This window comes from Wyeomyia smithii, chromosome 2, assembly GCF_029784165.1.
Source record: "Wyeomyia smithii strain HCP4-BCI-WySm-NY-G18 chromosome 2, ASM2978416v1, whole genome shotgun sequence".
In the NCBI taxonomy this organism is placed as follows: domain Eukaryota; kingdom Metazoa; phylum Arthropoda; class Insecta; order Diptera; family Culicidae; genus Wyeomyia; species Wyeomyia smithii.
In genome coordinates, this window is record NC_073695.1 from 44,692,751 (window position 1) to 44,704,556 (window position 11,806).

Consider the following 11,806-nt stretch of genomic DNA (forward strand, 5'->3'; position numbering starts at 1 on the left):
GTATATGTTTGATTCAAAGCATTGTAGCTCAGAATCCTTCAGTTATACAAAATAAACTGTCTGTAAACCTTTTTTGGTCAAAATAAATTATAAACAAACACCTTATCTTAATTGACAAACAAAAATTAAGAGTTATTTTTTTTTCTCATTTTCTTTTCGAAGAAATCCGAAGTTATAACAAAATTTCTGGTTTAAATTTCAGGATGGTGGAATGAAATGTAAATATTTTTATTGAAGGTAAACATTTACAAAAAAATCAAATTAAACATTTTGCAAAACATTCATGCTCTGATGATTTTGGGTGGAGGCGGGCATCGCACTTTTTAGACTAAAATGTCTATCTAAATAACTTATTTTGAGAAAAAAAGAACTGAGAAATCCGATTTTGTAACCCTTTCCCGTTCACATGATTTAAAAATACTTTCGGGTTAATTTAAGCAAAATACTTTGTAGACCAATTAAAGTGAGTGTAAAATATTGCATTTTGAAGAAAAAAGTTAAATTTGAAATGGTGCTTCAGAGCATCTTTAAGCACAGCAGGGACTTTTTTATTCATGACTCAAAATATTATCCCTAATATTTAACTATTTGAAGTATTTATTAAAAATGATTTAAAAGCGGAAGAAAACCAGATGTAATTTTCCAAGAAAAAAATTAAGTTTATGATTTTAAGAGGTTTTAGTAAACATTTTCAATCAAAAAGTTCGACTAGCTTTTGTTGTCAAAGCATTTGTTTATAAGGTTTACTGGCTATAAACGCATAAGAGTCACACTGCCAAAAACGTACAACTGAGTAAAACGCAGTAGACGCAGGTAAACCATAGCATTTTTTCCTTCCTATGGATTCAATCAAAGAAACAAAAATTTGAAATAAGCATTCATCCGAGGTAAATATAATTGTGCAGAATATTTTTATATGCAATGAGGTCATTGTTGTTCCGATCAGTACACTTTATTTAGTCTTTTAATGAAAGTTACCATGATTTTCTGCTAATTGGTTTTAGCTCTGAGCTGGTTATGCGTTTATTCGTAACGTGGGCCTGACCAGAATCAATATTTTTTTCATTATTTTAGCAACAAACCTAACTTTTGTTGCAAATTTTCGAGAGCACACGTAATGTAAAGAAGTTTCTGGGGTTTATCTCAAAAGTGATGAAAACTCACATGGGACTGTTATGCATTTATGGGCAGTTTAGAAGAATGAACAAAATCTTAGAACATCTAAGAATCGTCGAAACATTACAGAAAAAGTTATGGACAAAAAACTAATTTTGAGGGGTGTTTTCCTTTCATTCAGTACTCGGTTGGATACAACTAGAAACAGTTGAACTCTTATGAGTAATACATTTCTTTTGACAAACTTTCAAATGCACACAGTCTGGTTTGCTACTATTTGCAACCTTCGCAGAAATATGGACTCAGAATATGGTTATTTTCAGCGAAAAAACTAGAAATATCTTTACAACAAATAAAAATAGCAAACCAATATATTCTACAAAAATGCAAGGTTTAGCAGAATGAACAAAATCTTAGAACATTTTGAATTGTTTCGACGATTACAGAAAAAGTTATGGCCGAAAAATTAATTTTGAGGAATGTTCCTCGTAAAACTCTGCTTCGTCATATCAGACGTACAGTTAGAAGATTACAGTGTTCAGCAATTCTTTTTCTTATATATTTTCCCACAACTTTGCTGAAGAAAGCAATCTGGTATTTTGAAATTTAGAAAAAAAAGTTTTTATATCTAACTACTAGGAGGATTGATAAAAAAACCGAAAATACCAAAAGAAAGGCCTTGTTATATGGAATAAACTGAAGACACTAGGTACATACAATCAATATTTCACAGTCGAATCTAAAACGATCACGGTTTTTTGAGTTTAGACCACTGTGGGTTGCTTTGAAAAAAATTTACTATTCTACTTTATTTTTTGCTAACCAAGATCAAGTTTTCATTAACAATTCACTCTGGCCCTAAAAGTTTAAAAAAATACATAGTTTGCCAAGTCAAACACGAGTGCAAAGTTCCATTTAAATCGAATAAAATTGACTTTCCCTAACAGAACCGCACAAAATAAGTATTACTTTGAGCCTGGTACACGAGAAAGTCTCACGAGCTCTGGCGCACGAGCTGTATCATGTATGTACAGTACAGGCGTCTCGCTCAATTCGTAGTGCGACGAAACATCGCTTGCGCATCGCAATCCGAACCGAAAGAGAAGCGAAAGAGCAACCTTCAAATCGCATGTGACGTTGTCTCGTCTCGTCGCACGTACATGGAAATTCTACGAGCGAGAGAAAGATTTCTCTCATCGCTTGAGAAAAAAGTACGTGCACAGGAAGTCTGCTTAAAATCAAGAAAAATATACATCCAGTTGTAAAAAGTGTATTCGAAACATCATTTTCACTAGTGCCTTGTGTCCTTGCATGTGTATAGTTTTATGAACTCAATTTATTTGATCAATTTTCTGAGGCAACCAAGTGTCATATCTGTTACAAATAATTTGTTACATGATTTTGAAAAAAATGAACCGTAAAGTACCTATTTTATTGATTTTGAAGCAAAAATGACGTATTATTCGAGCAGTTGAGAAAAAAGATCTGTTAACAACTCAAATAGCCCTGCAGTTTGGTCCTCATAGAGCGTGAATTTAAAAATTATAAAATCTAGCGGTTCTACAATTTCACATAAACAAGCATTAGGCTCTGCTAGCTATGCTAAAAAATGAGCAGTACAAATCATATTGATATTACATGTATAATAGCCGCGAGAAAGTCCGCGAAAATTCAATGGAGAAAAATATCATAAACTAACCTTTTCTTGTTTATTCATTTGTGTTTTGAACTTATATTCCATTCAACTATGAAAGTGCATCATTTAACTCAAAATATCATTAATTTCGATTGAATCCAGCACAAAAAATTCAATTTTCATTATTTCGCTAAATTCAAGGTTTCGCCAAATTCACGGTAAAATTTTTTTTGACCGTGATAAAATTGAAAAAGCACTGTATACGTATATGAGCTGTCCTCGTTATACGATGAATATAATTGTTGCCAAAAGAAAAAACTTAGCGAGCAAAAGAATGAAAATGAAACTTTTTGTACTTTAACTTCATTGTAACTGTTGATTGCTACGATTTTCTGCTGGAACTCATTGATAATTTTGTTTAACATATCTTCTTACGTTTGCCTATTAACCAATCTAGGCTTTCAAATTATTTTAAAAGTATGATCCATATAAAATTTGATTTAATCAGAGTTTAATAAGACAAAATCATTCATTGTGATAACGAAGGTATTATTGGATTTGGTTTTTGAGGAAATAGAGTTCATTCTGATTTAGACAAATTACGAGAAATTGTTGTGTTTCTTTAACAAGAACGATTAGTCTGTGTCTTGTCAAAAAATGTTATTCGTACTACTAAACACAACAGGCACAACATCGCCTAATGTAAACGAAATTCTTTCGAGTTTTGTTAAATATATTTCTGAATATAGATTCTAAGGAAGAGAATAAAAATACGTAAGTCACTGAGCAAATGATTTAATTCTGTCTGCGGACTCTGTAACTTTTGTGACAAAAAATCCCTTTTATTAAAGTGTTTAGTCCCACTTCACCATTTCATACAACCCTAGGGCTGTATACCTTGTAGTATTTCTATTCATTGATTTTCTACGCGGATTCTGAAATTTACTAGCTTTAGTCGTAAAACTATTTTAGCAGAAAAAGGTTTTTCAGGTAGATTTCATAAGCTACGCGATTTCTTAGTCGAGATTAGGGCCATCCACATTTCACGTGGACTGCCTTGGGGGGAGGGAGGGGGGTTTGTGTGATGTCCACGGTCCATACAAAATTTTCAGAATTCAGATGGGCAGTTGTCCACGGAGGGGAAGGGGGGGGGAGATCAAAACCATTACAAATCTGTCCATGGCGCGATTTGCCTGCGACAACAGTTGCTCTCGAAAATAAATGTATCTCAAAATTTTATATTCAATATAATTATCATAATTTTAAATCTTCGAAGTGTTTCTTTAACGCCTAAACCCTTAATCTTTTGGAAATTGTTTTTGAGATATTTCAATAAATTCACATGAGAAACATGGAGGAATAATTCAACTTCGCTCTTTAGAGTAATTCAAAACTTGTTCAGAATTCCAAAATACCTGCAAATTGCCCTGATCGTTTTTCCTTTTTTAATTGCCGGATATGATTTAATCTGTTCTATAGCCATGTAGAAACCATGAAATGCTTTTGGTAAGATTTCTAACACGGATTTGAAAATCGTGTAAAATTTTTACAGGAACTTAAGACTTTATGAGAACTTCTCAACTTTTTAACACAGTTTTCCTGCGAAAAATCGATTGCAGTCTGAAAGGTGTTACGGTCCAAAATTGGTCAACTTCAATTTGCCGTATTGTTTTTATCGTGTATCAAAAAACCCTCATTTTAAAAATGTGTTTGTATAGTAACATGCCTTCTGTTTGATTTTGACATTTGCTCTTCAGTGTGAAAATGGCATCGAAGTGAAAGAAGCAACGCCTCGAAGTTTTGCTTACGCATTGCGATAATCCTAACTACTCTCACGCCTAGTTGGCAATATTATTGAATGTTATCGAATCAACCGTCTCCAACGTAATAAAAGTAAAAGTGTTTGAAGAACGTTTGTCGATGTTGAGATGTAGCGAGCAAGCGAAAAACGAGCCGAAGTGTCGACTTACAAAAAGGTGGTGACTCCCCATCGTGACGAGAAGAAAAAAAAGTCGGCCAAACAACGATCGCGAAAGCTGATCGTAAAGATGTTGACGGTGAAATAAAATGAAACTTAAGTTAATATTTTTCCTTTATCGGTACGAATCGAACTTGACAAAGGAATATGATTTGATTTTCTAATAAAAAAATTGCTGATGTCACACATTTTTGTTTGACCAATTTTTGTTCGTAACATTCTCCATCTTAATAACTGTTTCGAAAAAGGTCGTTCATCAAGTCGCTTAAATCATAATAAATCATCGGATTATATTTGTAACAGATGAGAAATTTCAATAATGCCCAAAATCTTAACCTTCACGAAAATTTCTCGGGATATTACTCTTATCTGCGTTTGACACCAAAATTTCACACAAAAAACATGGAGGAAGAGTCCAACTGATTTTTTTGAGATACTCAAAATTTGTTTAGACTACATGGGCGGGGAAGTCTTTGTCCTGACACAGAGGTGGCGTTCCGGGATGCCTGATTGTACTAAGCTGATACTGTCAAATTTTCATGACATGTTATTAACTCGTTCTAAAGTTATCGCTTTAGAAGTGGCACCATTTCTGGTTCTTTTATTACCGTTAAGAAAAGTGAATTTCGTGTTTTGATTAAGAATTGCTTTCTGACGAGAGAATATATTGTTTACGCGAAGCAATAGGTTCATGGGTGTTGCGTAACATTTGCTTTAGCTAATTCAACCTCTAGGTATTGATTCGTTCAGTTTCGTCTTGAGTTTACCTCTACACAGAGCTGTCATTCGCACACTCATTGCGCTCAGTGTGTTAATTTTACGTCAAGGCACAACAAGAACGGTACCTATACATTCTGACAGCCAACAGGCACAAAGAGAAAGAGCGAAAACGAAATGACTATGAAAGGTATCACCAAGTGAGAAATATTTCAAAAGAGGGAGAAGGGACCAACACTTTGTGCTGATTTTGTGACACATTGCGTGAGAACGAAGAGCTTCAGTTTGAGCTCTTTGCGTTGCGTTGCGGGTAGAAAAAATAGCAGAGAAAAGGAACCAGGATAGGACCATATATACTTTTCCTTATAAAGTTATATTATATTTTAGCTCATTTTTTCGATAACTTCAAGAACGTATAGGTTTAAAAGGGGCAAGTGGAATCACGATGCCAATACTTTTCCTGGAAGTTGAGCTGAAGTACTATAAACTCCTTGCGGTTCCATTTGTCCCAATCCACCCATATTAAAGTACGGCGAGCATATGTTACAGTAGGTTTTCATATTTCAAATATACTAACTTTTTTGTGCTAAGAGATAGAGGAATGGTTAATTCGAAAAAGTTTTAGAACATGAAAAAATATGAATCTTTGCTGAACAAATAAATTCCTATTCTCATAGGTTACAGAGTTACAGAGTATTTTCTGTAAAAGTTACTTAAAAGTTAAGGTTTTGCACTTAACTTTCGTTAGCTTCATTTTACAAGAAATCGTTGTTCTGAAGAAGCATTTGGGCATACAAAACACACGTTTCTGTTGAAGGCCACACATCTCCAGGACTCTTCCTTACAAAGTTATAGCACATTTCAACTTATTTATTCGATAAATTTGAGAACGTATAGAATAATTCCTCTGAACAATACTTTTGTGTAAAATGCAACTAACAAAAGTTAAATACAAAAAACTAACTTTTAAGTAAGTTTCATGTAAAGTTCTATATAACCTTGTTCCGAAACAAGATAGGATTTTCATTTGTTCAGCAAAGTTTCATATTTTTGAAACTTCTACAACTTTGCTGAATAAACTATTCTTCTATCTCTCAACACAAAAAGTTGATTTTTTTATTTTTAGTATAGTAAACTTTTCATACTTTTGGACAATTTGCAATCATGCGGGTCATTCATACAAACAATTGTTCCGATTCCGAAGACACTTTTAAGCTACCCGGACGAACACATACGATTCGCATAGGTTCTCTAGGATTCCTTACATTGGATTCGTGAGCGTCTTTGAAAAGGATTCCTGAAAAAAGAATCCTCAGGAATGCCCTGTATATGGCTCTAGGACTCTTGAATTAGAATCCTGAGTGGGAATCCTCCGGATCGTGTTTGCGATTCCTCTCACGATTCCGTCACCGGGTTAAAGGTATCCTGGGGATTCTTACTCAGGATTCTTTGCGTGTTAGTAAGAGTAGAATGAAGGTAAAAGGCGCTATGGAATTAAGTTCCACTTTTTGCCTTATTGGACCACTGTGCAATGGTTTAAGGTGAAATTTGCCTAAATTTTTCAAGATAATTTTCTCGAAAATCATTAAAATTACGTGTGTGAAACATTGATCAATGCTTTGCACTGCTGCCGCATGCATAGAGTAGCAATTTGAGCGCTATTTATTAGGCGGGAGCTAAGATTTTTACGCTAAAAATCGTAAAGTAAAGAGGAACCTAACCTCGAAATTGTATAGAAAAAACCACTGTCCAGTTTCACCTAAAAAGGGGTGTGCAATATACACACACCTATACACACCTATACACATACACACACCTTTTTTAAAAAATCTTTCTATAGTCCACGTAATGTACTCAGAAATTGTCAAATAAATTTTTACATATTTTCCGGCAGTTAAGTTAGTGCCATATTATTTTTTATTCTGTTTTTGTATTTGTTAATGTCCCCTGGATTTGTTTTTGATTTATATTTTATTTCAATTTTATTCTATGCTCAGCACTCTACATCCTGTTCAGACTTTTTCAAATTGTTTTAATACTTTCTGGCATTCAGTTCCGATTTGCAATTATCAGCATTCGCTAAATCAACATTGGTTCAGTTTTCTGTGCATGTATTTTTTAATTTTAGTTGCCCTGATATTCGTCTACAATCGTATGATTAATATATCTCTACTAGGGTGTTAGGTTGAGTTTCATAATTTCTAGCATCTTGATAAATTGTACAAGTTTTTCTTATTTCACGTTTATTTCTTTTCGCCTCTAGGAAGAGGGGTTTCAACGCTTATCCCCCTCCCACTTTATCTTGCCAACAGCTACGGTTTCTACTGTAGCCGGCAAAAGTCCGAACAATTTGAAAAGATGAAACCCAAGCAATGGCGTGTCGAGGAATTCCCCCGGTTGAACTTCCACCTAATTTGCTTGAAAATGAAAAATGACGCCATTCGGCCGGACCAGCCAGCTGGAAACGAGCCGCTGGAGAGGCCCAGCTGTTGATGGCATCGCTTCCGGGCTCTTTTGTTTGCACTTTTCGCGGCTGAATGCATCGGACGACCGGCCAGCGAGAGCCGAGCCAAGGAAGCATGCTCGAATGATTGACCCGTTTGGGTTGAGTCGCACACTCTAGTTTCGTTGCAGTAGGATGCGACTTTTCTCCCTCCGGAACAACGATGCAAGTCCCTGTTTAATACTCTCTAGTGAATGACAATGAAAGTGATTACATTTTGAGTACAGTACGAGTAAATGTGCTTCGAATATCATTGCAAAAGAAATTGAACGCACTTCTTTTCTAGGAAAGAAAACTTTTTTTCGCCTCGAGCTCAACCAAACATGCCAATGCAAGTGGGTTGTCAAGCATTCCACCTTACTGAGCTGACTGGTTCAAATAAGATGAAGGTTAAAACAGATGGTCCCAAAGCTGCACAGCAAAAAAAGAACTATTTTCGTGTTCGTGTGGAAAGAATTCTTGTAAGCCAACGAGCATCAAGCTTAACAAGTGCAAGACAAATGAAAGCAGGCCACAATCCTGGCACCCACAGCCGTCTCCTAAGTGCAGCGAACTGACCTAGGTGGTAGATAAAACTTCCGTGTCCCGAGTCTATGCCCTCGCATTCTTTTCTCCACTTTCGTCTTGCGATTTTTGGCGCCTCATAAATTTTCTACTCGACAGTCGGCACGTGAGTCAGCCAGCAGTGGATGCAGTCCGGCTAACGACAATTGAAACGAAAGCTTCCCCCCATCATCGTCGTCGTCGGAAGACGCAAACTGATTTTCTGCTCTTATCTTTAGCCAGGGCTTTTCTTTTCGATCTGACGGTTTGTGGGAAGATTCCGGAACTGCTCCAGCTGGAATGGTGGCGAGCAGTTGTGGAAAGAAGAGATTCTTAATTTATCGCTTTGTGTTCCAGAAGCTGAAGTTTTTCCAGCCAAGGGCTCCACAAGAATGGCGATGGGTGATGAAAAGTTTTCGGTAGCATTGTTAGTGTATTCTTGTCTCTTGCATCTTCTCTCTAGCCAAAGTGACCCGTCCCGATGCAAGAGGTTTTTTTGTCCCTCGAGAGGATCAGCTCAGATGCTTGAACGTTGCGTTGCATTGAAAAACTAACGAGGTTCTTAAATGGTTTGCCTTGGGGGAGAGGGCAACGTACCGTATTTGAGGTATGCGAACATGATCCCCACTTGACAATTCACTAAATCTCTTAATTGTCGTCGTCCTGTCGAAGACGGAGTGATGACACCGCATATCGGAGCTTGCCTTTCGTTGTCAGTATTTTATTTAGTATAAGTTTGTGTTAGCAATTATGGTTTGGTTTTTCATTTGCATCAAAAACCCCGTTGATTATAATTTACCGCACTTAGTGTACCGTGCGCTTGTTCTCGGCTCATTAGCAAAACAACAAATGTCTCTCATTCTATTTCCATATTATCCCGTTTCGTGATACAGGTTTCGTGGTTCCGACGGAAAGACTACCTGCTGCTGACGGTCGGTCTGTCCACGTACAGCAGCGACGATCGGTTCCTGGTGGAGCACACGCGCCACCTCGGCAACTGGGCGTTACGGATAAAGAACGCCCGCAAGGAGGACGAAGGACTGTACGAGTGCCAAATTTCCACCCATCCGCCACAGTCGATTTTCATCGAGCTTAGGATCGTAGGTAAGACAACCGCTGGCGATGAATTAATCCGTTCGATGAAAGCTGCGGCTTAAAGTTCGTGGTGGAAATATGAAAATTCAGTTTCTATCGGTGAAATTGAAAAGTTGCCACAGCTTCGCTTGATTTAAATATTAACGAATATCGTTGCTGGTTTCCGATGAAATTTTTTCGGTTAATAGAAAAACGTTTGCATGTGAAAGATCCCAACTGGGATACCAGGCTGTAATCATCCGGAAAACATATAAATATTAAAAAATACTACAAGTACGCCTCATTTACCTCGCCAGAAAAAAGTAATAATAAGGATCAAACGGAACAATATCGAACGCAGGCGTGGGAGTATGAGCGGTACAAAAATAGAGCACATTAAAATTCGAACCTCAGCAACGGTGAATGGTGAATGGTATGGTACGGATGTTTTATTTTTCTCCTTCAAACGAAATGTAGGCAGGGTATTATTAACGACATTGTGTAACACTTTTCTCTGCGGCCTTCAAATATTTCAAACTATGCATGATGACCGGAGAATGTGTTCGTAAATAGCTTGGCTGGATTATTTTCTCTACAGAATGTTTTAAATTCAAAATATTACTCACAGACAAAATTACAGCTGCTGCCAATAATAATTTTCTATTCACAATGTACATAAGAACAAGTGTTAATGTTTACATTCAATAACAGCGTATTGGGGGCGAAATATATTCAAATAAGTATTACAAATTCTAGTTAAAGGTTAGAGGGTTCAAAATAAGGAATCATTTACTATATTTCCCCGCTTCATTAGCATATACTTAACGACACATTTCATATTTAATAATTCAATCATCACTACAAACACTACAGAAACCGGAAATTACCATTTCCGATTTTAAAATTGTATCAGAGGTTCACTTCCGGCCATTGGGCATCATCCTAGTTCCCAAAATAAACATTTAGAGTGTAATTTGGACATTTAGATCTGTTTAACGGACTTAAATGAATTCGATTTGTTTTGTTGACACAACATTTATTGGATGGTGCAACACAAATAAATGTTTTGCGGAGCCAATTTCACCTAATTTCTTGTTATCTAAGATATCTTATTAGCTAAAGGCAAAGTTTGATAAAAAATGTGAATTTTGAGAATATTGGAAAGAGAGGTAGGTTAAGAGAGAAAGAGAGAGTGTTCTGTTCGGAAACAACATGCGAATTGATGTTTATTGCATACCATGTCAGTAGAAAGCGGTTTTAAAAAAAGTTCTTATTCAAAATTTCAGCAAAATCCAGCTGAATTCCAGCACCAGGTATGGTCGCAAAATTTCATTCCTCAGACGAAGAGACATTCGATGCAACCTCCTGTCGCATAATTCGAAACATTCCTTCGCCGGAATAAAGTGATGATACTAGACACTTTGTTTCCCATGGAGAAACAACTACTACCGCATGGAAGCCAAATGTTTCAAAGTCAAGAATTAAAACAAAGATTAGAAAAGGGCAGAGAGAAAATCAAAAAAGATACAGTGCTTTTTCGCTTTTATCAACAGTCGTTTTTATCACTACTCGCCAAATTCACGTTCGATTTTCTCACGGGTTTCTTTCGTTTTTATCACGCTTTAAAAAAAAAACTTTAAATCAAGAATAATGTACTTCCAGTTGCAGGAAATTTATTCGAAACATCATTTTCAGTTGTACTTTGTGTCTTTGCATGTGTATAATTTTATGAACTCAATTTATTTGATCAATTTTCTGTGGCAACCAAGTGTTATACCTGTTACAAATAATTTGTATTATAATTCTGAGAAAAAATGAATCGTGAAACACGTATTTAATTGACTTTGAAGCAAAAATAACGTTTCATTCGAGCAGTTGAGAAAGAAGATCTGTTAACAACTTGAATAGCCCTACAGTTTGGTCTTCATAGAGCGTGGATTTAAAAACTATAAATTCTAGCGGTTCCACAATTTCACATAAATAAACATTAGACTCTGCTAGCTATGCTAAAGAATGAGCAGTACAAATCATATTGTTACTGCATGTATAATAGCCGTGAGAAAGTCCGCGAAAATTCAATGGAGAAAAATATCATTAACTAACCTTTTGTTGTTTATTCATTTGTATCTTATACTTATATTCCTTTCAACTATGAAAGTGCATCATTTTACTCGAAATATTATAAATTTTAATTGAAACCAACACAAAAAAATCAATTTTTATCATTTCGCTATATTCA

General features: G+C 35.8%; 1 protein-coding gene across 1 annotated transcript in view; it reads left to right on the plus strand.

Annotated features, from left to right (window-relative positions):
* LOC129726079 (uncharacterized) overlaps positions 1 to 11,806 on the plus strand; it is a 238,158-nt gene that overhangs the window by 156,712 nt on the left and 69,640 nt on the right. The window contains exon 3 of the mRNA XM_055682689.1: positions 9,387 to 9,597. Within this exon, the coding sequence (XP_055538664.1) occupies positions 9,387 to 9,597 (211 nt within the window). The remainder of the gene's footprint in view (positions 1 to 9,386; positions 9,598 to 11,806) is intronic.